This window comes from Erinaceus europaeus, chromosome 9, assembly GCF_950295315.1.
Source record: "Erinaceus europaeus chromosome 9, mEriEur2.1, whole genome shotgun sequence".
Taxonomy (NCBI): domain Eukaryota; kingdom Metazoa; phylum Chordata; class Mammalia; order Eulipotyphla; family Erinaceidae; genus Erinaceus; species Erinaceus europaeus.
In genome coordinates this window covers 126609419-126634686 of record NC_080170.1, presented here as the reverse complement: position 1 = coordinate 126634686, position 25268 = coordinate 126609419, and the positions used below count along the sequence as shown (strand labels likewise).

The 25268-nt window shown below is 62.2% G+C and overlaps 1 protein-coding gene across 5 annotated transcripts in view; it reads left to right on the top strand.

The window, feature by feature from the left end:
• The first annotated feature begins 2183 nt into the window (after positions 1 to 2183).
• COL6A2 (collagen type VI alpha 2 chain) overlaps positions 2184 to 25268 on the top strand; it is a 39869-nt gene continuing 16784 nt past the window's right edge. The window contains exons 1-25 of one of the 5 annotated variants that reach the window (XM_060198871.1): positions 2184 to 2311; positions 11894 to 12023; positions 12569 to 13164; positions 13608 to 13628; positions 14130 to 14195; positions 14452 to 14505; positions 14635 to 14679; positions 14870 to 14896; positions 15597 to 15623; positions 15723 to 15767; positions 16230 to 16283; positions 16522 to 16584; positions 16970 to 17032; positions 17187 to 17276; positions 17745 to 17807; positions 18904 to 18966; positions 19943 to 20005; positions 20138 to 20200; positions 20332 to 20382; positions 20721 to 20756; positions 21989 to 22051; positions 22177 to 22239; positions 22525 to 22560; positions 22689 to 22734; positions 23140 to 23292. In XM_060198871.1, the coding sequence (XP_060054854.1) occupies positions 11912 to 12023; positions 12569 to 13164; positions 13608 to 13628; positions 14130 to 14195; positions 14452 to 14505; positions 14635 to 14679; positions 14870 to 14896; positions 15597 to 15623; positions 15723 to 15767; positions 16230 to 16283; positions 16522 to 16584; positions 16970 to 17032; positions 17187 to 17276; positions 17745 to 17807; positions 18904 to 18966; positions 19943 to 20005; positions 20138 to 20200; positions 20332 to 20382; positions 20721 to 20756; positions 21989 to 22051; positions 22177 to 22239; positions 22525 to 22560; positions 22689 to 22734; positions 23140 to 23292 (1963 nt within the window). In that variant the 5' untranslated portion in view covers positions 2184 to 2311; positions 11894 to 11911. Of the gene's footprint in view, positions 2312 to 2794; positions 2814 to 4350; positions 4430 to 4478; positions 4498 to 11893; positions 12024 to 12568; positions 13165 to 13607; positions 13629 to 14129; positions 14196 to 14451; positions 14506 to 14634; positions 14680 to 14869; positions 14897 to 15596; positions 15624 to 15722; positions 15768 to 16229; positions 16284 to 16521; positions 16585 to 16969; positions 17033 to 17186; positions 17277 to 17744; positions 17808 to 18903; positions 18967 to 19942; positions 20006 to 20137; positions 20201 to 20331; positions 20383 to 20720; positions 20757 to 21988; positions 22052 to 22176; positions 22240 to 22524; positions 22561 to 22688; positions 22735 to 23139; positions 23293 to 25268 lie in introns of those variants that run through there. The other 4 variants (XM_060198873.1, XM_060198872.1, XM_060198870.1 and 1 more) reach the window with 4 other exon arrangements.

Genomic DNA, 25268 nt, shown 5'->3' with positions numbered 1-25268 from the left:
GTCCCTTTGTCCCCATGTTCTCTTGTCCACATGTCCCTATGTCCCCATGTCCCTGTGTCCCCTTGTCCCCATGTCCCTATGTCCCCATGTCCCCTTGTCCACATGTCCCTGTGTCCTCATGTTCTGTGTCCCCATGTCCCTTTGTCCTGTGTTCCCTTGTCCCCATGCCCCCTTGCATGTCCCATGAATGTCCTGATGTCCCCCATGTCCCTATTTCCTCATGTTTCCATGTCCCTGTGTCCCCATGTCCCTGTGTCCCCATGTCCCATGTCCCCTTGTCTCCGTGTCCTTGTGTCCTGTGTCCTATGTCCCTGTGTGTCCCCTTGTCTCTGTGTCCAAGTGTCCCAATGCCCCATGTCTCCATTCCCAGCATCTGCATCCTTTCTCCATCCAGGACCCAAGCAAAACTGGGGGGGAGGGCTGCCAGCCCTGTCACTGAGTCCCCGTGAGACCTGGCCATAAAGGGGTGAGGGGGACAGATTGGGGGGCTGCCAGCCCTGTCACTGAGTCCCCGTGAGACCTGGCCATAAAGGGGTGAGGGGACAGATTGGGGGGCTGCCAGCCCTGTCACTAAGTCCCCGTGAGACCTGGCCATAAAGAGGTGAGGGGGACAGACTGGGGGGCTGCCAGCCCTGTCACTGAGTCCCCGTGACACCTGGTCATTAGGGGTGAGGGGACAGATTGGGGGGCTGCCAGCCCTGTCACTGAGTCCCCGTGAGACCTGGCCATAAAGGGGTGAGGAGACAGACTGGGGGGCTGCCAGCCCTGTCACTGAGTCCCCGTGAGACCTGGCCATAAAGGGTGAGGGGGACAGGAAGGAAGGGTGTCTCTCTCCAGTGGGACACACCAGTGAGGCTCAGAGCACACCCAGGATTCTCCACCCTGAGATGGTGACGTCTTTCTCTCAGGACGGTGCCACGCGAATTTACAATGGGCACCTAACAGGTTGCCAAATAGGGCGGGAGGCCCAGCAGGCCTCTGGACCTCACTCACAGGTGTCATAGGGCCTCACACCTGCAGACAGGGGCTCACTCACAGGTGTCATAGGGTCTTCACACCTGCAGACAGGGGCTCACTCACAGGTGTCATAGGGCCTCACACCTGCAGACAGGGGCTCACTCACAGGTGTCACAGGGGCCTCACACCTGCAGACAAGGGCTCACTCACAGGTGTCACAGGGGCCTCACACCTGCAGACAGGGGCTCACTCACAGGTGTCACAGGGGCCTCACACCTGCAGACAGGGGCTCACTCACAGGTGTCACATGGGCCTCACACCTGCAGACGGGCTCACTCACAGGTGTCACAGGGGCCTCACACCTGCAGACGGGCTCACTCACAGGTGTCACAGGGGCCTCACACCTGCAGACAGGGGCTCACTCACAGATGTCACACGGGCCTCACACCTGCAGACAGGGGCTCACTCACAGGTGTCATAGGGTCTTCACACCTGCAGACAGGGGCTCACTCACAGGTGTCACATGGGCCTCACACCTGCAGACGGGCTCACTCACAGGTGTCACAGGGGCCTCACACCTGCAGACAGGGGCTCACTCACAGGTGTCACAGGGGCCTCACACCTGCAGACAGGAGCTCTGGGTTCTCACAGGATGGGCCTGAGGCTGGCAGAGCCCCTCATCCCCAGACCTCTGGAGCCGGGTGGGCAGCGCCACCCCTCAGGCGGCACCCACACCCACACGCCCCCACCACAGGGTCCTGACTAGGGGCATGGTGGGTCCACAGGGAGGAGGAAGCACACTGGAGGCATGCTGTGGGGGTGCCGGGAGGAGCCACTTCTGGGGGCCCCAGCCCTCAGTGCAGACACCTCACCCCAGAGAACAGCCTGGTCAGCCAGGGTGGGGGGCAGAAAGGGTCCCAGTCCCCCCCCCAGGACCTGCTGAGCAGAGCTGTCAGGTGGGGGGACATCGGTGGGGCAGGGGGGGCTTCAGAGAGAGGCGGCCACAACCCTTTGGTGGGGCCTCTTTCCAACCCCTGCGCTGGCCCCTCTCTTTCCACCCCTTCCTCCTCCCTCCTCTTCTGCCCCTCCCTCCTCCTCCACCCCTTCCCTGTCTCCCCACCCTGTGGGTCCCCCTCCCCCTATCCTCACCCCACCCACGGGCCCCCTGCCTCGCCCCTCTCCGCACCCCCATCCTCAGTCCAGCAGCGCCCCCGGGTGGCCGCCTGACACGTGTGGCAGGGAGTATGACTGGCACCCTCTCCAGCCCCTCCCACAGCCCTTCCCTCCCTCCTCAGTCAGGGGGGATCAGCTTCTGGAGGGACAGACAGAGAGAGGCACCGCGGCTGCTGTTCAGGTACAGCCCTCGGGAAACGTGGGCAGGGGACCTGGGGGGCTCTGGGAGGGCCGGGGGGCCTGGGGGTCACTGGGGCCCTGAAGGGTGGGGACACTGCAGGACAGGGTCCAGGGTCCACTCCATGGCTGGCCCCTCCGCCCTGGGGCCACACCTGGGGACTAGCATCCTTCTGGGCAGGGGTGTGGGGCCCGTTCTCCCTAGGGGACAGCCCTGGGTGGCACTGCCCCTCCCTGCAGGCTTCAGGGCCCTGCTTCCTCTCTGGCCTGGAGGACTCTGGGAGGCTCCAAGCCTCCACAGCAGGGAGACCCCCCAGGACCAGGCTCCTGGGCTGTGAGAAGCTAGGCCTCTTCCCAGGAGGACCCAGCCACCTTTCAACAAGGAGAGGGACCCCACACCCACCATTCTCTGAGGCACCCCAGAATCTACAGGGTGACACATTTGGCTGACCCGTCCACTGTGCAGGGGCCAGCCGGGGACACAGGGACCCCCCTTTCCTGGCCAGGTGCTCTGGGCTGAGCTGTGTGAGCCCCTCGGGGACCCCCTTACTCCAGGGAGTCACTCAGAGGAGGGAGCAGAGAGCCTGGAACCGTCCCCTGCAGGTTCTGGCCTGGCGCCTGCAGGCTCTCCCTCACATGGGAGATGCCAGGGGTGACTCCTGGCCTCACAGGACTGGGGGGGAGGGCAGTGGGCTCCCTCACATGGAAGACGTCAGGGGTGACTCCTGGCCTCACATCTGGGGTTGGGGGCAGTGGCCTGCTGTCCTCTGGGCCCAGGGTTTGGTCCCCTGCCCAAGGCCCATGGGTGAGAGGCCCCCTCTGTGGGACATCTCAGTGGTCTTAGCCCTGTGAAGCTGCCACCCTTTGCTGGAGAGTGTGGTATGGAAAGGCTGTGGATACTGGAAGCCGGGGTGGGGGCTGGAAGCCGGGGGTGGGGGCTGGAAGCCGGGGATGGGGGCTGGAAGCCGGGGTGGGGGCTGGAAGCCGGGGTGGGGGCTGGAAACCGGGGTGGGGGCTGGAAGGCGGGGGTGGGGGCTGGAAGGCGGGGGTGGGGGCTGGAAGGCGGGGGTGGGGGCTGGAAACCGGGGTGGGGGCTGGAAGCCGGGGTGGGGGCTGGAAGCCGGGGGTGGGGGCTGGAAGGCGGGGGTGGGGGCTGGAAGCCGGGGTGGGGGCTGGAAGGCGGGGTGGGGGCTGGAAGCCGGCGTGGGGGCTGGAAGCCGGCGTGGGGGCTGGAAACCGGGGTGGGGGCTGGAAACCGGGGTGGGGGCTGGAAGGCGGGGGTGGGGGCTGGAAGGCGGGGGTGGGGGCTGGAAGGCGGGGTGGGGGCTGGAAGCCGGCGTGGGGGCTGGAAGCCGGGGTGGGGGCTGGAAACCGGGGTGGGATTGGAAGGCGGGGGTGGGGGCTGGAAGCCGGGGGTGGGGGCTGGAAACCGGGGTGGGGGCTGGAAACCGGGGTGGGGGCTGGAAGGCGGGGGTGGGGGCTGGAAGGCGGGGGTGGGGGCTGGAAGCCGGGGGTGGGGGCTGGAAGCCGGGGGTGGGGGCTGGAAGCCGGGGTCGGGGCTGGAAGCCGGCGTGGGGGCTGGCCTGGTTAGGGGAGAGGCCCTGCTTGGGCGCTAGCAGGACACTGGGTGGGGTCCCAGGCAGCAGGAGGCTCTGAGAGCAGCTGCATGGGGCTGGCTGAGGTCTCCCTGTGGGGCCCAGGCCTCGGCCAGTCTTTCTGAGTGCAGTCCCCACTTCCCCAGAAGGCTCTAGAAGCTGGAGTTTTCCTTTTGTTGGTTTTTTTAGTGTTTTTTCCCTCAACAGAGTTCCCAGTAGGGTTTGTTACAAGCACTACGAATCCACCACTCCATAGACAGCGTAATGGTTCTGCAGAAAGACTCTCCTGCCTGAGGCCCAAAGTCCCCAGTTTAGTCCCCTGCACCACCATAAGCCAGAGCTGAGCAGGGATCCAGTAAAAAAAAAAAAAAAAAAAAAAAAAACAATGAATCCACTGTTCCAGATGCCATTTTTCCTTTTGTTTTCTTTATATGCTAGGACAGTGAGAAATTGAGGGGGGAAGACAGAGACAGACAGACAGACACCTGCACACCTGCTCCACCACTTCTGAAGCCTCCCCCCTGCAGGTAGGAAGCGGAAGCTCGAACCCTGGTCCCTGCACATGGTTACCTGTGTGCTCACCCAGCTGGTTCTTGTAAGATTCTTTGCTTTCGAGCCTGTGGCTGCATTTACACATTCCTGTGGGGCTGCCCAGAGCTGTGGGGCAGCCTGCATCCCACCCCCACCCCCACCCAGGGGCCATCACTGTCCACTGTCCCCCACCCCCACCCAGGGGCCGTCACTGTCCACTGTCCCCCACCTCCACCCAGGGGCCGTCACTGTCCCCCACCCACACCCAGGGGCTGTCACTGTCCACCGTCCTCCTGGCTCTGAGGGGGCAGCAGGCAGAGAGCAAAGTAATGAGAGTCCTTCAGGCTGGTGCGGGTGCCCCAGAGTGGGGAGGGCAGGGTCCCACGTGCAGCTGTGGCTTCTCTCTGGAGGTCTCAGCAGCTCCCCCAGCCCAGGGGCCCGGCCCAGGACCCCGCCAGCTGAGCTGCAGGCCTCGCTCTCCTGGGTCTGCTCTAAGGCTCTGTCTGTCTGCTCCAAGAAACTGCCTGTCTGCTCTGAGACACTGTCTGTCTGCTCCGAGGCACTGTCTGTCTGCTCCGAGGCACTGTATGTCTGCTCCGAGACACTGTCTGTCTGCTCTGAGACACTGCCTGTCTGCTCCGATGCCAGGATAGCCTGAGGGTGCTTCTTCCCGAGCTAGTGCTCTCTGGGTTGGAGAGAACTCAACTGGAGCCGATCTAGGCTGCTGCGTGGGAGAGGGATCAGGAGCTCGTGCCGCACTAACTTCGCAGGAGATACACTCTGGAACTCTCGGAGCCGGAAAGCAATTTCCAAGTGTCTTTAATCAGAAGAGCAGCTGTTTTTATACTCTCCAAGTAGGGTGGAAACAGGATGTGACATAGAGAGGGTGGAGCGAAAAGTGACTGGTGGAAGATCAGGGTGTGACAAGGAGAGGATTAGGGTGTGACAAGGAGAGGATCAGGGTGTGACAAGGAGAGGGGGTGGAGCAGGTGACAATGCTACCACTAAACCACCAATGCCCTGGAGGGCGTGTGGTGCTTTATGTAAATGTAAAAGTGATTTATGTAAATAGACCAAAGCTTTGAATGGGATCAAATCTATCCATATATAGGCATATGGTTAAGCAGAAGCCAGGGGGAGCTGGCATACTATCCAACATCTCCCCCTTTCTTTTTAACTATTTGCCATAGTATCAGGAGTGCGGGGCACTTTGTGAGGCAGGGAGACTGATAAGAGGCACACTTTTTTGGGGTTCTACTGTCCCTCCTTGCTCAACCTCTCCATGGAGAGAGACTAACAGGATTGACACACCCCTCAGGCTCAAGCCCTTCCAAGCTCAACCATATCCTCACAATTCCCCAACATCTTCCTCTTACTTAATGGCCATATATAACTGGGTCAATGTCTGTAAAAGGCTTCATCTCTGTCAGGGGAATAGCAGTGTAGGGGTGAACAGAAACCTTTTGGGAAGAAAGCAGAATGATAGCGTGTAAGTGTCTTCAAAAAGAACTAGCACAAGACAGGGAGGGATAAGTAAGAGTAGCAAGAGACAGAGTGAACCTGGTGGGTGGAGGAGTGGGGGCCTGATAAGCCGAGGGGCTAGAGGGGTGATCTGGCATTGCAAAATCCTGAGTCAGCTGGCGGTAAGTTCTATGAACTGCTACAGTCATTCTTCAAGAAGTCCAGCAGTATAAAGGGAGTGTCCAGCAAGTTCTATAGAAGCATCAGTCCAATGTCAACGGCCAGGAAATAAATGCCACACGTCTATCTTGATGGAGGAGGACAGCCACTGGAACTTTTCTTCTCTGTAGAGAGTGACCTGGAACCGCCAAAACATGATGGGCGAAACAGAAGCAGGAAGAGCAGACACCGATGGTTGAGAGAAAGGCAGTAGGAAAGTCTTGTCCTTTGGAGTCTGTGAATCAGGTTCTCCAGATCGTGTCAGGTCACATCATGGGTTTCTGGGGATGGCTGTAATTGTGGGTGATGTCAGAGGTCAGGGGTCCAAGATGGATTTCTGGGGATTCTATATGAGCAGATGCTTCTTTATGCGAAGGCTTGTCATAGCTGTAGTCAATTACTTATGAAAAAACTTTGTAACAAATTAGAAGTTTACTACAATTGATAACTCAATGATTATAACTGGTTTAGGTATCTTTATAATTTTGTGTAAAGGTCATCTTACGTGACCTCATGTAGCAGTCTCTATATAGCAAAATTTTCATACCGAATTTAAGTCACATTTATTGATTCTTAATTATTTTACATTGGGTTTTTAAGCAAACTCAGGTTACTAGAGTTAACACATTTTAGTGACTTTTTTTTGGTACATTTACAATATCAGATTTGTTGTGGATTAATTTCCACAAGATAGTTTACAGGACTTTTTGGGGGCCCTCCAAAAATTTCCTGTATAGAGGATTTGTATTTTAACTTAGGAGATGATGAATTGTCACATTGAATATTTAGAGTTTTACCTTAAACACTCAGTTACTTTAATGAATTGATTTTACCTCTTCTCGTAAGAATGTAGCTTCAAAGTTACAATTTAACCGTTAAGTTAATGTTTACCAAACTTGAAACACGCATATTAAACATATAGTTTATAACACACAGGAGGAAAAAAACTTGTAAATAAGACATATCATTTCAAATGTGAATTTAGATCTACTGTCATAGTTGAACCATCTTTACTCACACAGTTTAAGACTACACATTTCACATTTATATCAAGACTTAAAAAAGAAATCAAAAAGAGGAATGAACAATTTTTGGACTGTTTCTGGACGTCTCCAGAAACCATGGCTGCGTCCAGCCGTTTGATATAAAGTAAGTTAACTTTCAGAGTACTCTGAGCACAATGGGTCGTACAAAAATTTTGGTCACTCAACTCACTCAATTTTTTTTTTTTACTCACTCACTCACTCACAAAACACAACTGGCCAGTCATAGCATAAGACATTCGGGGGGGTGGGAAGAGTTCTGTGAATCATATATATTTTGATTCTGCCATGCTGTATTATGGATCCTGGGGTGCATCCTGTAGCCAGTCCTCTTGCAGCCAGTCTTCTTGCAGAGTTTCTCGTTCTTCAGGGATATCAGCGCCATCATGTGGGTATTGCTGGACATGGCGGGCAGGAACCCAAACAGGCTTGGAGTAATTTTGTGGAAAACTGCATGCGAAACCCCTCCCCATAGTCAACAGGGGGTCAGGTCCTTTCCAGATTTTATCAAGTGGGTCTTTCCATTTGACTTTAATAGCTGGGAGGGTGGGTGGTGTTTGCCAATGAAGAATAATAGGAGGTTGGTCTGAGTTTTTGTAAATATTAAAGAGATTTAATGTAGTTAAGGCTTTGCCAGCTGGATATTAGGGAGGTACATTTACCCTTTTTCTTTATTTAATTGAGCCTTAAGTTTGATGGGCCCTCTCAACAATGCCTTGTCCCTGTGGATTATACGGAATGCCTGTAGTATGAGTAAGGTTCCAGAGGGAACAAAAATCTTTTAATTGTTTGCTGGTAAAAGCAGGTCCATTATCCGTTTTAAGTTGAAGAGGTAAGCCCATTACAACAAAACAGGAGAGCATATGGCTTATAAGCTTTTTTGAGTTTTCTCCAGTCTGAGCTGTAGCCCACATAAACTTAGAGAAGGTATCAATTGAGACGAACACATATTTTTGTTTGCCAAAGTTGGGTATGTGGGTAACATCAATTTGCCAAAGAGCGTTGGCTTTTAAACCTCGAGGATTAACCCCCAGAGTCTGAATAGCAGGTTTTTTTATTAGACCTGCACAGGAGGAACATGTAGCAAGAATACGTTTTAACTGTGGCAGAGGAATATCAGGAAACCGAGCTCGAAGACCTTTAAGATTAACATGGGTTAGGGAATGAAAGTCAGCAGGATTAGAGACAGAGGCTAGGAGAATTCCTGTGGAGGCAAGGTGGTCGGCTGCAGCATTCCCTTTGGACAGGGGACCAGGAAGAGGGCTGTGGGAACGTAGGTGCTGAACATACAGTGGATGGGTTCGAGAACAGAGCATAGAGGCAATTTGAATCAAAAGAGGAGAAAGTGGGTTGTCATCAATTCTTACATAAGATCGAGCAAGCCATGGAAGTAAGTTAACAGTATACACACTGTCAGAAAAAAGGTTGAAGGATTCTGGTACAGCTTTTAATGTAAGGAAGACAGCATAAAGTTCTTTGTACTGAGGGGAATTATCAGGAAGTTCAGTAAAGAGAGGTTTGGGGTATTGCTGGTCTGGATAATATATAAGGGCAGCAGCTCCCTTTTTTCCACCATCAGTGAACACTGTAGGAGCAGAGGGGATGGGATCTCGAGAGAAAAGTTTAGGTACTAGTAGAGGCAACAGAGGTAAAGAAGCCATCAAATTATTAGAGGGAAAATGATTATCTAATTGTCCTGGAAAACCCATTAAACTTATGGCAAAACAAGAATGGTGGTGTATGAGCCATTCTGTATCTGTGAGAGAAAAGGGAAGAATGATTGAATCTGGCTGCCTTCCTAAGACCTGAACTGATCTGTTTCTTCCTTGGCGAACCATAAATGCTAAGGCATCAATCTCGGTAAGGAGTCTTGGAGCTCCGCCTACTGGCGTATGAAGCCATTCGAGAACGCCATGTTTCTGCCACAATGCCCCCACTACCGTGGGGGTGGAGTTAAAGATGAGAAGATTTACTGGAGGATGGGGAGAACCGAACAAGGTGCATGTCCTGGAGAGCCTGGTTAACTTTTTCCAGAGCCAAGGAGGCTTCGGGGGTTAACATACGCTTTGAGGAGGCACTGTCTGTCTGCTCTGAGACACTGTCTGTCTGCTCCGAGGCACTGTCTGTCTGCTCCGAGGCACTGCCTGTCTGCTCTGAGAACTGTCTGTCTGCTCCGAGGCACTGTCTGTCTGCTCAGAGACATTGTCTGTCTGCTCTGAGACACTGTCTGTCTGCTCAGAGACACTGTCTGTCTGCTTAGAGACACTGTCTGTCTGCTCAGAGGCACTGTCTGTCTGCTCTGAGACACTGTCTGTCTGCTCCAAGGCACTGCCTGTCTGCTCTGAGGCACTGTCTGTCTGCTCAGAGAAATTGTCTGTCTGCTCAGAGACACTGTCTGCTCAGAAACACTGTCTGTCTGCTCTGAGGCACTGTCTGTCTGCTCCAAGGCACTGTCTGTCTGCTCTGAGACATTGTCTGTCTGCTCTGAGACACTGTCTGTCTGCTCCAAGGCACTGTCTGTCTGCTCAGAGGCACTGTCTGTCTGCTCCGAGGCACTGTCTGTCTGCTCCGAGGCACTGTCTGTCTGCTCCGAGACACTGTCTGTCTGCTCCGAGGCACTGTCTGTCTGCTCCGAGGCACTGTCTGTCTGCTCAGAGGCACTGTCTGTCTGCTCAGAGACACTGTCTGTCTGCTCCGAGGCACTGTCTGTCTGCTCCGAGGCACTGTCTGTCTGCTCCGAGGCACTGTCTGTCTGCTCCGAGGCACTGTCTGTCTGCTCCGAGGCACTATCTGTCTGCTCAGAGACACTGTCTGTCTGCTCTGAGGCACTGTCTGTCTGCTCCGAGGCACTGTCTGTCTGCTCCGAGGCACTGTCTGTCTGCTCCGAGGCACTATCTGTCTGCTCAGAGACACTGTCTGTCTGCTCTGAGGCACTGTCTGTCTGCTCTGAGACACTGCCTGTCTGCTCCGAGGCGCTGTCTGTCTGCTCAGAGACACTGTCTGTCTGCTCTGAGGCACTGTCTGTCTGCTCTGAGACACTGTCTTTCTGCTCCGAGGCGCTGTCTGTCCGATGCGAGGGACTGTCTGTCTGCTGCAAGGAAATGTCTGTCCCCTGCAAGGCAATGTCTGTCTGCTCCGAGACACTGTCTGACCTGCCTCCCTGTCTCCTGTGCTTCCTCCCTGTCTCCTGTGCTTCCTCCCTGTCTCCTGTGCTTCCTCCCTGTCTCCCGTGCTTCCTCCCTGTCTCCTGTGCTTCCTCCCTGTCTCCCGTGCTTCCTCCCTGTCTCCTGTGCTTCCTCCCTGTCTCCCGTGCTTCCTCCCTGTCTCCTGTGCTTCCTCCCTGTCTCCCGTGCTTCCTCCCTGTCTCCCGTGCTTCCTCCCTGTCTCCCGTGCTTCCTCCCTGTCTCCCGTGCTTCCTCCCTGTCTCCCGTGCTTCCTCCCTGTCTCCTGTGCTTCCTCCCTGTCTCCTGTGCTTCCTCCCTGTCTCCTGTGCTTCCTCCCTGTCTCCAGTGCTTCCTCCCTGTCTCCCGTGCTTCCTCCCTGTCTCCCGTGCTTCCTCCCTGTCTCCCGTGCTTCCTCCCTGTCTCTCGTGCTTCCTCCCTGTCTCCTGTGCTTCCTCCCTGTCTCCCGTGCTTCCTCCCCGTCTCCTGTGCTTCCTCCCTGTCTCCTGTGCTTCCTCCCTGTCTCCTGTGCTTCCTCCCCGTCTCCTGTGCTTCCTCCCTGTCTCCCGTGCTTCCTCCCCATCTCCCGTGCTTCCTCCCCGTCTCCCGTGCTTCCTCCCTGTCTCCCGTGCTTCCTCCCTGTCTCCCGTGCTTCCTCCCTGTCTCCCGTGCTTCCTCCCTGTCTCCCGTGCTTCCTCCCTGTCTCCCGTGCTTCCTCCCTGTCTCCTGTGCTTCCTCCCTGTTTCCTGTGCTTCCTCCCTGTCTCCTGTCCTTCCTCCCCTCCGATTTCTGTCCTTTGCTGCTTCCTTTTTCTGTGTCTGAGTGCCCAGGGAGACTGAGCTAAACGCGTCTGAGATTCTGGTGCTGGTGCGCCTCCAGGCCACTTTGATCTCTCCCCAGAATTCTGAAGCCACTGTCACTGTCCACCGCATGGGGGAAAGATGGTCGGAGGCCTCTGAGGTCTGTGGCAGTGTGAGGACGCCCAAGCAGCGAGCGTTTTCCATGAGTGTTCTGGCCCGTGCTGTGCAGCTCATGGCGGTGCAGGGTGGCCCTGGGCCCTGGACACGTGGTCAGTGTGCCCTTGTGCCGGGCTGAGTGTCCTGGGTCCTGGGCCCCGTGTGTGCTGGGCCGTGTGGGAGTGGGGCCCCTCTGGCCAGAATGAGCGGCTAGAGAAGAGGCTGCTTCCCACCCTCTCGTCCAACACCCCTGCCCTGGCTGAGCGCCCCGGCCAGGCCCTTACAGTGACCCCACTCCCTGGTAGCCCTGCCCTGCTTCTGAGCCCAAGGGGCCTCCATTCAGATGTCCCTTCCCATCTTCCCTGGCCAGTCTCAGGGCTGGACACTCCCGGCCTGGGCCAAGCCTAGGGGCCATGCAGCCCAGCTAAGGCCGAGGCCTCCCTCAGGTGGGGTCTGCTGCCCTGTTGAGGCAGAGATGCCTCACAGCCCCCAGCCTGGCTGGAGGGACCTCGGGGCCAGGGCACCGCTGGGCCTCATCACCAGGGTCCCTGCCATCCCTGCCCCGCTGGTCTGTGATCACAGGGTGGCTGCCCCCTCAGTGGACGCTCCCCCGTGTCCAGGTGCCCGCTGCAGCCAGGATGCCCCGCGTCCCCTGCTCTGCCCTCCTGCTCTGGGGGCTCCTGGGGACCCTCCAGGCCCAGCAACAGGAGGCTGTGTCCCCTGATGCTACCATCAGCAGGGGTTGCCCAGGTACAGGGGTCCAGGCGGGGGGCAGCTTGGGTGGGGAGGAGGGCAGGGAGGAGCGAGGGGACCTGGAGTGCAGGGCAGGGGTGAGGGGCAGGGAGCAGGGAGCAGGGACTTGGGCTTAGGGGTGCAGGGGAGGAGGGGAGAGTAGAGCTCTAGGCAGCATGGGTGCAGGGAGGAGGGTGGTGAGGCAGGGCCCCGGGCAGCAGGGGTGCAGGGAGGAGGATGGGGTGGCAGGCCCCGGGCAGCAGGGGTGCAGGGTGGAGGGTGGGGCAGCAGGGGCCCAGGGAGCAGGGGTGCAGGGAGGAGGGTGGTGAAGCAGGGCCCCAGGCAGCATGGGTGCAGGGTGGTGGGTGGGGTGACAGGGGCCCGGGGAGCAGGGGTGCAGGGGTGCAGGGAGGAGGCTGGGTGGCAGGCCCCGGGCAGCAGGGGTGCAGGGTGGAGGGTGGGACGACAGGCCCCGGGCAGCAGGGGTGCAGGGAGGAGGCTGGGTGGCAGGCCCCGGGCAGCAGGGGTGCAGCTGGCGCACAGTGACGGCGCGTCGTCCGCAGAGAAGGCCGACTGCCCTGTGCACGTGTACCTGGTGCTGGACACGTCGGAGAGCGTGGCCATGCAGCCGCCGATGGACGGGCTGCTGCTGCACATGCAGGAGTTTGTGCAGCAGCTGAGCAGCCAGCTGCAGGACGAGCTGTACCGGGGCCGCGTGGCCCTCAGCTGGCGGCTGGGCGGCCTGCACTTCTCGGACCAGGTGGAGGTGTTCAGCCCCGCGGGCAGCGACCACGCGGCCTTCCTGGCGGGGCTGCGGGGCGTGCGCTCCTTCCGCCGCGGCACCTTCACAGACTGCGCGCTGGCCAACGCCACCCGGGAGCTGCGGCCGCTGGCCGCGCAGGGCGCCGTGACCTTCGTGCTGGTGCTGACCGACGGCCACGTGACGGGCAGCCCCTGTGGCGGCGTCAGGCTGCAGGCCGAGCGGGCGCGGGAGGCCGGGCTGCGGCTGTTCGCGGTGCCTCCGGGGCGGCGGCGGCATGAGCCCGGGCTGCGCGAGCTGGCCAGCACCCCCCTGGAGCTGTACCGCAGCGACTACGCCACCATGCGGCCCGACTCTGAGATCGACCAGGACACCATCGACCGCATCATCAGGGTCATGGTGCGCAGGGGCGCCCCCGCGGGGACACAGGGCACAGAGGACATGTCTTCATGGGGGGACGGGGTCATGGGCATGGGGCACAGAGGGCACAGGGGCATGGAGGGCATGCAGCACAGAGGGCGTGGGCACAGGGGCATGAAGTCATGGGGCATGGAGGGCATGGGGCATGGGGGGCATGGAGGGCATGGGGCATGGAGGGCATGGGGCATGGGGGCACGGGGGCATGGAGGGCACGGGGCATGGGCGCATGGGGGCATGGGGCATGGAGGGCATGGGGCATGGGGGCATGGGGCATGGGGGCATGGAGGGCATGGGGCATGGAGGGCACGGGGCATGGAGGTGAGGAGAGACAGAGGATTCATGGGATGGGGGCTGTCAGGGGCATCACAGAGTTGAATCCCACTGACCAACCCCACTGACCAGACCCTCTGTGTCTCCCCCAGAAACATGAAGCCTATGGAGAGGTGAGACTCCACTAGCCTGCCCCTGCCCAGCTCTGTCCCTGCCAGCTCAGCCCCTGCCAGCTCTGCCCCTGCCAGCTCAGCCCCTGCCCAGCTCTGCCCTGTCAGTTCTGCCCCTGCCAGCTCTGGCCCTGCCAGCTCTGCCCCTGCCCAGCTCTGCCCCCTGCCCAGCTCTGCCCCTGCCCAGCTCTGCCCCTGCAAGCTCTGCCCCTGCCCAGCTCTGCCCTGTCAGTTCTGCCTCCTGCACCCACCCTCATCCCTTCACTGATGCCCGTCTCCTCAGGGTCCCGGGGTCCCAGAGTCCATCTGTGAGCTCTGAACCTGCCCCCCATTGCCCATCTCCCATGGGACCCCACCCCCGGGTGGCCTGTGCTGCCTGCAGGCAGGAAGATGCTTGCTGGATGCTGGCAACCCGTGGCCTCTCCCAATTCCAGCTGCCCTTGCTCCCTGCCCCCCGCACCCCTGTCCCCTGCACCCCTGACCCCCCACCCCATCCCCTTCCAGTGTTACACAGTGAGCTGCCTGGAGATCCCCGGGCCGCCCGGCCCCAAGGGCTACCGAGGACAGAAGGTGAGAGCCCCAGCCCTCCAGGGTCACACCCTGGGGCAAGCACCCCGGCCAGGGTCCGCTCGTGGCTGCCGGAGTCCACACGTTACTGACCGCTGGCCGGGGTCCGCACGTGACTGGCCAGGGGCTCACATGTGGCTGACCGGGGTCCGCTCACGGCTGGCTGGGCCCTCTCCACCCAGCAGTCCTCCCCCAGCCCCGGGCAGGGCCCTGGCAGCCCGCCGACCTTGGCTGACCCTGGTCCTGCCCCCGCTTTCAGGGTGCCAAGGGCAACATGGGGGAACCTGGAGAGCCCGGCCAGAAGGGGCGCCAGGTAAGCGTTCACCTCGCCCTCCCAACCCACCCCCTACCCCCACTCCCCATCCTTGCCAGCTCGCTCCCTCCCCACCACCCTTCCCTACCCGCTCCCAGGCCAGAGCCAGCGCCTCTCTCTGCCCCACAGGGGGACCCCGGCATTGAAGGCCCCATCGGATTTCCAGGACCCAAGGCAAGTGACCTGCCGGCTCTGGGGACCCAGGGACGGTCCAGGGGTGGGGGTGACCACCCAGCCACCCTCCTGTCCCCCAGCCCAATAAGTGACGTGCCTTCTGTATCCGAGTGCCATCCCCAAGCCCAGGGTCCAGTCTCCTGGGAGTGACCGCTGTGCTCCCGCCCCTAACTCACCCCCTTCCCCACAGGGTGTGCCTGGTTTCAAAGGAGAGAAGGTGAGGTGGGATAGCCCTGGGGTCTGTGGGGTTGGGGGCCTGGGGACCTGGGGACCTGGGGACCTGGGGGCCTGGGAGTCTGGGGACCTGGGGACCTGGGGGACTGGGGACCTGGGGACCTGGGGACCTGGGAACCTGGGAGTCTGGGAACCTGGGGGCCTGAGAACTGGGGACCTGGGGACCTGGGGGCCTGGGGACCTGGGGGCCTGGGGGCCTGGGGCCTGGGGACCTGGGGGCCTGGGGACCTGGGGACCTGGGGACCTGGGGGCCTGAGAACTGGGGACCTGGGGACCTGGGGGCCTGGGGACCTGGGGGCCTGAGAACTGGGGACCTGGGGACCTGGGAGCCTGGGGACCTGGGGGCCTGAGAACTGGGGACCTGGGGACCTGGAGGCCTGGGGACCTGGAGGCCTGGGGACCTGGGGGCCTGGAGGCCTGGGGACCTGGGGGCCTGGGGACCTGGGGGCCTGGGGACCTGGGGGCCTGGAGGCCTGGGGGCCTGGGGGCCTGGGGACCTGGGTGCCTGGGGACCTGGGGGCCTGGGGACCTGGGGGCCTGGGGACCTGGGGACCTGAGGGCCTGAGGACCTGAAAGCTGGGGTGGGGAGGGGGGTCCTGGGACCTCGGGCTGGGAGCCTGTGGACGTGGCCTGGGGCTGGGCTGGCAGTCTCTGGACCCTGACTCACCTCCTCTTCTGCACAGGGTGAATTTGGAGCTGATGGCCGGAAGGTAAGTAGGAGGCGGGGACCCCACTTGCTGCTGCCCCCACCCCCTGGTTGACCATCAGGCTAACGGAGTCCCCTCTGGGGTCCTCTTTCTTCCCTCCAGGGAGCCTCTGGCCTGGCTGGCAGGAACGGAACAGATGGGCAGAAGGTAAAAGTCTGACTGAGGGAGGGGAGGCAAGGGGAGAGTGTGGGAGGGGGTGCAAACAGGGAAACTGAACAAAAGTCAGGACACCTTGCGGTTACTGGAAAAGTTTAATTCTAGTGGCGCCAGATCAGCTCTTTCCAAAACTGCTGGGCCCTGATCAGTAAGATTTCTCCTTTATACAAAAGGAAGATCCGACAAAAAATGGTTCACACTGAGCACACTGGGACTGAGATGGGCAGAGGTCATAAAGGTCAAAGGCTTTTACAAACACCTGGTACAAGCAATTGTCATTAATTTTTGCACACTCCTCCAGGGGCAGTGGGGAGGGAGGGAGGAGAGCCGACGTCACCCCTGTCCACTGGCCTGGGATCCACAGACAAGGGCCCTTGAGACGCGGGGTGTGGCCGGGCCGGGGCGGGAGTGCCAGGCTGTGCTGTCACCGCTGATGCCCCCGACCCCCTGCAGGGCAAGCTGGGACGCATCGGACCTCCTGGCTGCAAGGGCGACGTGGGGAGCCGGGTGCGTGTGTGGGACCCCATGGGTGGGGAGACAGACACCCCACTGCCCCTTTCCGTCCAGGCCATGTGGCCGTCCCTCCAGAGGGGACTCACATGGGGGGACCTCCTGGCCGAGCCCCAGGGCAGCAGTCCTATGGGGGGGTCTGGGGCAGCAGGGGGTGCCCGGAGCCCGTCACTGAGGGACAGCAGAGGAGTGTGGTGGCCAAGAGCCCAGGAAGCCCCCCTACCCTCTCTCACAGGGAGCTGATGGATACCCCGGGGAGGCGGGCAGTCCTGGGGAGCCCGGAGACCGTGGAGCCAAGGTGAGGAGTGCCGTGGAGTCCCCCAGAACCTCCTCCACCCAGCATGAGGGAGGGAAGGGTTGCTGCCATGGGGTCCCCAAAACCCCTCCCCCCCATGCCAGAGCCCAGCAGAGGGCAGAGGGCAGAGGCCTACAGGGCCTGAAGACAGGCTCTCCAGGAAGTCCAGGGGCCCTTCAGGCCTTGAGGTGCCTTGAGGCCTGTGAAGGAGACTGTGCTGCTCGGGTTAGTGGCGGGTGCCCCAGGCCTCGGTCTGCCTGCAGCAAGGGACCTGGAAGCCACCCCCAGACCCCACCCCACAACCCCCCGCCCGTGCTGGAGGGACGTCTTCACTTCTCTGGCGCCCTGGCCAGGCTCCCCACCCACTGACAGCTCCTCCACCTTCTAGGGGGACCCTGGCCGACCTGGACGCAGAGGGCCCCCAGGGGAGAGCGGGGCCAAAGGCAGCAAGGCAAGTGACCGCTCAGAGCTGGGGAGGGGACGGGGCACTGCCAGGACCGACGGCCCCCTGCCCCACAGAGGGGAGGAGAAGGGAGGTTCACGGAGGGGAGGGTGCAGAAGAAAGTGCCCGCCTGTGCTGGGGGTGACTGCTGGCTGCACCCCAGGGTTACCAGGGCAACAGTGGAGCTCCAGGCAGCCCAGGCGTGAAAGGAGCCAAAGGTGGACCTGGGCCCCGAGGACCCCGAGGCGAGCATGTGAGTCCAGCCCAGCCGGTCACTGTCCCCCACCCCTGCCCCGGGACCCCGAGGCGAGCCTGTGAGTCCAGCCCAGCCGGTCACTGTCCCCCCACCCCTGCCCCGGGACCCCGAGGCGGGCCTGTGAGTCCAGCCCAGCCGGTCACTGTCCCCCCACCCCTGCCCTGGGGCCCCACCCTTACCAGGCCCCCTGCCCCAGGTCACCAAACCCAGCTGGACCCTAAGGGTTGACCCCACGTCCTCCCACAGAGCAGCCCCTCCTGCTCCAGCTGACCTAGTGACCCCTGATCTTACCTGAGTCCCCTCCCTCTCCACCAGCTGATGGAGGGTGGGAGGGACCCTAATACTCAGCTGAAACCATGCCTAGCAGCTGGTCTGGCATGAGGCCCTGCCCCTAAAGCCAGACTTGGCACAAGGTGCTGTGGGGTCCCCGAGCTGGGCCCCCCACCCACACGTCCTTCTCTGCAGGGCCGCAGGGGGGACCCCGGGACCAAGGGCAGCCCAGGCAGCGATGGCCCCAAGGGGGAGAAGGTGAGTGTCTCTGGGTTAGTCTCAGCTCACAGGGCCCAGGCTGGGGCAGCTAGCCATCCTCCAGAGAGGATTTAGCTGGTGACAGGCCACCAGGGACAGGCCACCAGGGGACACTCCACCAGGGGACCAGCCACCAGGAACAGGCCACCAGGGGACAGGCCACCAGGGGACCAGCCACCAGGAACAGGCCACCAGGGGACCAGCCACCAGGGAACCAGCCACCAGGGGACCAGCCACCAGGGACAGGCCACCAGGGGACAGGCCACCTGGGGACAGGCCACCAGGGGACCAGCCACCAGGAACAGGCCACCAGGGGACACTCCACCAGGGGACAGGCCACCAGGGACAGGCCACCAGGAACAGGCCACCAGGGACAGGCCACCAGGGGACACTCCACCAGGGGACCAGCCACCAGGAACAGGCCACCAGGGGACAGGCCACCAGGGGACCAGCCACCAGGAACAGGCCACCAGGGGACCAGCCACCAGGGAACCAGCCACCAGGGGACCAGCCACCAGGGACAGGCCACCAGGGGACAGGCCACCTGGGGACAGGCCACCAGGGGACCAGCCACCAGGAACAGGCCACCAGGGGACACTCCACCAGGGGACAGGCCACCAGGGACAGGCCACCAGGAACAGGCCACCAGGGGACACTCCACCAGGGGACAAACCACAGGGACAGGCCACCAGGGGACCCTCCACCAGGGGACAGGCCACCAGGGGACAGGCCACCAGGGGACAGGACACCAGGGACAGGCCAACAGGGGACAGGACACCAGGGACAGGCCACCAGGGGACAGGACACCAGGGGACAGGCCACCAGGGACAGGACACCAGAGGACAGGACACCAGGGACAGGACACCAGGGGACAGGACACCAGGGGACAGGCCACCAGGGACAGGACACCAGGGGACAGGACACCAGGGGACAGGACACCAGGGGACAGGCTACCAGGGGACACTCCACCAGGGACAGGCCACCAGGAGACAGGTCACCAGGAAACCCCGCTACAAGGGAACAGGCCACCAGAGGACCCCAACTCCCACAATGCATCCCAACCTTGGGTCCCCTCTGAGTTCCTTTGTCCCTGCAGGGTGATCCTGGCCCTGAGGGGCCCCGAGGCCTGGCTGGAGAGGTTGGCAGCAAAGGGTCCAAGGTGAGTGAAAGGGTACAGGCCACTGCCCAAGAGGGGGATCCACAAAGGGGGCTCAGGGGACCCCAACTCTCTCTGGGGGACCAGGGGGGCCCAGCTCTGCCTGAGGGGCTCAGGGGAGCTCAGCTCTCTCTGGGGGGCTCAGGGGAGCTCAGCTCTCTCTGGGGGGCTTGGGGGACCTCAGCTCTCTCTGGGGGGCTCGGGGGAGCTCAGCTCTCTCTGAGGTCTCAGGGGACTTTAGCTCTCTCTGGGGTCTCAGGGGAGCTCAGCTCTCTCTGGGGGCCTCAGGGGACCTCAGCTCTCTCTGGGGGGCTTGGGGGACCTCAGCTCTCTCTGGGGGGCTCGGGGGAGCTCAGCTCTCTCTGAGGTCTCAGGGGACTTCAGCTCTCTCTGGGGGGCTCAGGGGAGCTCAGCTCTCTCTGGGGTCTCAGGGGAGCTCAGCTCTCTCTGGGGGCCTCAGGGGACCTCAGCTCTCTCTGGGGGGCTCAGGGGAGCTCAGCTCTCTCTGGGGGGCTCAGGGGACTCAGCTCTGTCTGGGGGGCTCAGGGGACTTCAGCTCTCTCTGGGGGTCTCAGGGGACCTCAGCTCTCTCTGGGGGTCTCAGGGGAGCTCAGCTCTCTCTGGGGGGCTCAGGGGAGCTCAGCTCTGTCTGGGGGGCTCAGGGGACTTCAGCTCTCTCTGGGGGGCTCAGGGGACTTCAGCTCTCTCTGGGGGGCTCAGGGGACCTCAGCTCTCTCTGGGGGGCTCGGGGGACTCAGCTCTCTCTGGGGTCTCAGGGGACTCAGCTCTCTCTGGGGGGCTCGGGGGACTCAGCTCTCTCTGGGGGGCTCGGGGGACCTCAGCTCTCTCTGGGGGGCTCAGGGGACCACAGCTCTCTCTGGGGGGCTCAGGGGACCTTAGCTCTGTCTGGGGGGCTCAGGGGACCCCAGCTCTGCCTGAAGTCTGGGTGAGGGACTCTTGACTTGTCCCCTCTCTCTAGGGAGACCGTGGTGTGCCTGGACCCAGGGGACCCCAGGGAGCTCTCGGGGAACCTGGGAAGCAGGTGAGTGCTACACCTGGGGGCTGCCCCTGTCCCCTGTGGAGGAGGGCACCCCATGCCACAGGCAGGACCCCAGATGACCCATCTTGGGGTATGGGGCTCTCTGTCCTCACAGCCCTCTCCCTCCTTCCTCAGGGGTCTAGGGGAGACCCCGGGGACACGGGTCCCCGTGGAGACTCAGGACAACTTGGCCCCAAGGTAGGCCGCACCCCACTGTCACCCCACAGTCCACCTGGCCTCACGTTCACTGTGGGTCTCTGTGGCTCCCCCAGGACAGCCCACCCTCCCTTGGGGGTCACTGACCATGCCTCTCCCCCACTACCCTCTAGGGAGACCCTGGAAGGCCTGGATTCAGCTACCCTGGCCCCCGAGGAGAGCCCGTGAGTGCTGGGAAGCAGAGGGTCCCCACTGGACAGCCTCACTGAGGGGATGGGGGGGTTGGAGCAGGAGGAAGCAGGGGATGGGGTGAGTGGTAAAGGGACAGAGAGATAAATGGGGCAGGGGGAGGGGTCCAAGGCACTTGGTAGAAGGGGAGGGGTTGGGAAACATGGGGTTGGGTGGGGGCTGGGGAAGTGGCAAAGTGTCTGGGACAGGACCCTGAGGGAGCAGGCCTGCCTTAGACCAGGATCTCAGATGGGGTGGGGGGGCTGGAGAGTCCCACGAGCCCAGAGACCACCCCCAATGGCCTCCAAGTCACCCCCACGGTGCTCACCCACAGGGAGAGAAAGGCGAACCAGGTCCCCGTGGCCCTGAGGTGAGTAGCTCAGAGTGTGCCTGCACCCTCAAGCTTTCTGCACCCAGCCCTCCCCAGACCCTCTGCACCCAGCCCTCCCCAGACCCTCTGCACCCAGCCCTCCCCAGACCCCTCTGCACCCAGCCCTCCCCCAGATCCCTCTGCACCCAGCCCTCCCCCAGATCCCTCTGCACCCAGCCCTCCCCCAGATCCCTCTGCACCCAGCCCTCCCCAGACAACTCTGCACCCAGCCCTCCCCCAGACCCCTCTGCACCCAGCCCTCCCCAGACAACTCTGCACCCAGCCCTCCCCAGACCCCTCTGCACCCAGACCTCCCCAGACCCCTCTGCACCCAGCCCTCCCCCAGACCCCTCTGCACCCAGCCCTCCCCAGACCCCTCTGCACCCAGCCCTCCCCGAGACCCCTCTGCACCCAGCCCTCCCCCAGACCCCTCTGCACCCAGCCCTCCCCCAGATCCCTCTGCACCCAGCCCTCCCCGAGACCCCTCTGCACCCAGCCCTCCCCGAGACCCCTCTGCACCCAGCCCTCCCCCAGACCCCTCTGCACCCAGCCCTCCCCAGACAACTCTGCACCCAGCCCTCCCCCAGACCCCTCTGCACCCAGCCCTCCCCAGACCCCTCTGCACCCAGCCCTCCCCGAGACCCCTCTGCACCCAGCCCTCCCCCAGACCCCTCTGCACCCAGCCCTCCCCCAGACCCCTCTGCACCCAGCCCTCCCCGAGACCCCTCTGCACCCAGCCCTCCCCGAGACCCCTCTGCACCCAGCCCTCCCCCAGACCCCTCTGCACCCAGCCCTCCCCAGACAACTCTGCACCCAGCCCTCCCCCAGACCCCTCTGCACCCAGCCCTCCCCCAGACCCCTCTGCACCCAGCCCTCCCCCAGACCCCTCTGCACCCAGCCCTCCCCCAGACCCCTCTGCACCCAGCCCTCCCCAGACCCCTCTGCACCCAGCCCTCCCCAGACCCCTCTGCACCCCGCCCTCCCCAGACCCCTCTGCACCCCGCCCTCAGACACAACCAGCATGGCCTCGCACCTGCCCCAAACTCAGTCCTCAGCTGCTCAGCTCAGCCTCCCGACAGGCCTGCCTGGTTCCTGTTCCTGTTTCTGTTCCGACCCCACCCTGACACCCACCCACCATCCCATCTTATCCCTGCCGCAACCCTGCACACCCTCGCCGTCCCCTCCCCTCCCCTCCCCTCCCCGGCCCAGCCTCACACACATATTTTCCTCAGGGAGGAAGAGGAGGCTTTGGCCTGAAAGGACAGCCGGGAAGGAAAGGAGACAAGGGAGAGCCTGTGAGTGACCAGGACCCCGGGCCCCGCAGAAACCCCCGCGTCCCTCCCAGGGCCTGGACCGTACCCGCCCCGGGGCAGCCAGGCCCAGCCTGGTGCAGCTGGTGTCTGGAGCCCTCTCTTCACAGGCGGATCCTGGGCCGCCCGGAGAGCCGGGCCCGAGGGGTCAGAGAGGAGCCCCAGGACCTGAGGTAGGCCTGTCCCCAGCCGGGACACAGGGTCAGCCTGCAGCCCCACCGTCACCTGACCTCGGCTACAGGTCACCTTCCGGACCCCACACCCCAGCGACAGGGAACCCGCACCGCAGGCCCTCAGGACCCCATACCCTGGCCCTGAACTGAGAGCACACGGGCCTCCTTCTGGCCCCCACTGCTGCCTCCTCCCCCTTCCCTCCCCGCCCTCCTCCCTCCTCTCCCTCTCCCTCCTCTGTCCTCCTAACCTTCTCTCCCCTCCCACTACCCTCCTTCCTTCTGCAGGGAGAACCAGGACCCCCTGGAGACCCCGGGCTCACGGTAGGTGGTAGGTCGGCACAAGCATCAGCACCCTGGTTCTGTCACAGCAGGCAAGGGTGCAGGGGAGTGGGGGTAGAGAGGAGAGACGGGGAAGGAGTTGCAGGACCCTCAGGCCCCTGCCCTTGCAGGAGTGTGATGTCATGACCTACGTGCGTGAGACTTGTGGCTGCTGTGGTGAGTGAGGCTGACCTGGGCTCCTCTGGGGACCCCCGTGCTGCCCACAGGGAGCTGGGCTCCTCTGGGGACCCCGGTGCTGTCCCCAAGGGTCCTGGGCTCCTCTGGGGACCCCGGTGCTGTCCCCAAGGGTCCTGGGCTCCTCTGGGGACCCCCGTGCTGCCCCCAAGGGTCCTGGGCTCCTCTGGGGACCCCCGTGCTGCCCCCAAGGGTCCTGGGCTCTTCTGGGGACCCCCGGTGCTGCCCCCAAGGGTCCTGGGCTCCTCTGGGGACCCCGGTGCTGCCCCCAAGGGTCCTGGGCTCCTCTGGGGATGCCCATGCTGCCCCCAAGGGTCCTGGACTCCTCCGGGGACCCCCGTGCTGCCCTGAGGGCTGGGCGGCCCTGCTCACAGCATGTCCCACCAGACTGCGAGAGGCGCTGTGGAGCCCTGGACGTGCTGTTCGTCATCGACAGCTCCGAGAGCATTGGCTACACCAACTTCACGCTGGAGAAGAACTTCGTCATCAGCGTGGCCAACAGGCTGGGCGCCATGGCCAAGGACCCCAAGGCAGACACCGGTCAGTCTCTGGGAGGAGGTGCCAGGGCAGGGCCAGACTGAGCTGCGTAGGGGCTGGGACAGGGGAGAGCTCAAGCCTAGGGGTCCGCTGTGGATAGTCATGGGCTCTGCTGTGGGCTCTGCTGTGGATAGTCATGGGCTCTGCTGTGGGCTCTGCTGTGGGCTCTGCTGTGAGCACTGCTGTGAGCTCTGCTGTGGGCACTGCTGTGGGCTCTGCTGTGGGCACTGCTGTGGGCTCTGCTGTGGATAGTCATGGGCTCTGCTGTGGGCTCTGCTGTGGACTCTGCTGTGGGCTCTGCTGTGAGCTCTGCTGTGGGCTCTGCTGTGGGCTCTGCTGTGGACTCTGCTGTGGGCTCTGCTGTGAGCTCTGCTGTGGGCTCTGCTGTGGGCACTGCTGTGCGCTCTGCTGTGGGCTCTGCTGTGGGCTCTGCTGTGGGCTCTGCTGTGGGCTCTGCTGTGGGCACTGCTGTGCGCTCTGCTGTGGGCTCTGCTGTGGGCTCTGCTGTGGGCACTGCTGTGGGCTCTGCTGTGGGCTCTGCTGTGGGCTCTGCTGTGGGCTCTGCTGTGAGCACTGCTGTGGGCTCTGCTGTGAGCTCTGCTGTGGGCTCTGCTGTGAGCTCTGCTGTGGGCACTGCTGTGGGCTCTGCTGTGGGCACTGCTGTGGGCTCTGCTGTGGGCTCTGCTGTGAGCTCTGCTGTGGGCTCTGCTGTCAGCTCTGCTGTGGGCTCTGCTGTGGGCTCTGCTGTGAGCTCTGCTGTGAGCACTGCTGTGAGCTCTGCTGTGAGCTCTGCTGTGGACTCTGCTGTGAGCACTGCTGTGAGCTCTGCTGTGAGCTCTGCTGTGAGCTCTGCTGTGAGCACTGCTGTGGGCTCTGCTGTGGACTCTGCTGTGAGCTCTGCTGTGAGCACTGCTGTGGGCTCTGCTGTGGGCTCTGCTGTGGGCTCTGCTGTGGACTCTGCTGTGGGCTCTCCTGTGGGCACTGCTGTGGGCTCTGCTGTGGGCTCTGCTGTGAGCTCTGCTGTGGGCTCTGCTGTGGGCTCTGCTGTGGGCTCTGCTGTGGACTCTGCTGTGAGCTCTGCTGTGAGCACTGCTGTGGGCTCTGCTGTGGGCTCTGCTGTGAGCTCTGCTGTGAGCTCTGCTGTGGGCTCTGCTGTGGACTCTGCTGTGGGCATGCTGTGGGCTCTGCTGTGGGCTCTGCTGTGGGCTCTGCTGTGGGCTCTGCTGTGGACTCTGCTGTGGGCTCTCCTGTGGGCACTGCTGTGGGCTCTGCTGTGGGCACTGCTGTGGGCTCTGCTGTGGGCTCTGCTGTGAGCTCTGCTGTGAGCTCTGCTGTGAGCTCTGCTGTGGGCTCTGCTGTGGGCTCTGCTGTGAGCTCTGCTGTGGGCTCTGCTGTGGGCACTGCTGTGAGCTCTGCTGTGGGCTCTGCTGTGAGCACTGCTGTGAGCTCTGCTGTGAGCTCTGCTGTGAGCACTGCTGTGGGCTCTGCTGTGGGCTCTGCTGTGGGCACTGCTGTGGGCTCTGTTGTGTGCTCTGCTGTGAGCACTGCTGTGGGCTCTGCTGTGGGCTCTGCTGTGGGCACTGCTGTGAGCTCTGCTGTGAGCTCTGCTGTGGGCTCTGCTGTGGACTCTGCTGTGGGCTCTGCTGTGGGCACTGCTGTGGGCTCTGCTGTGGGCTCTGCTGTGAGCTCTGCTGTGGGCACTGCTGTGGGCTCTGCTGTGGGCACTGCTGTGGGCACTGCTGTGAGCTCTGCTGTGAGCTCTGCTGTGGGCTCTGCTGTGGGCTCTGCTGTGAGCTCTGCTGTGGGCTCTGCTGTGGGCACTGCTGTGGGCTCTGCTGTGGGCTCTGCTGTGGGCTCTGCTGTGAGCTCTGATGTGAGCACTGCTGTGGGCTCTGCTGTGGGCTCTGCTGTGGGCTCTGCTGTGAGCTCTGCTGTGAGCTCTGCTGTGGGCTCTGCTGTGGACTCTGCTGTGGGCACTG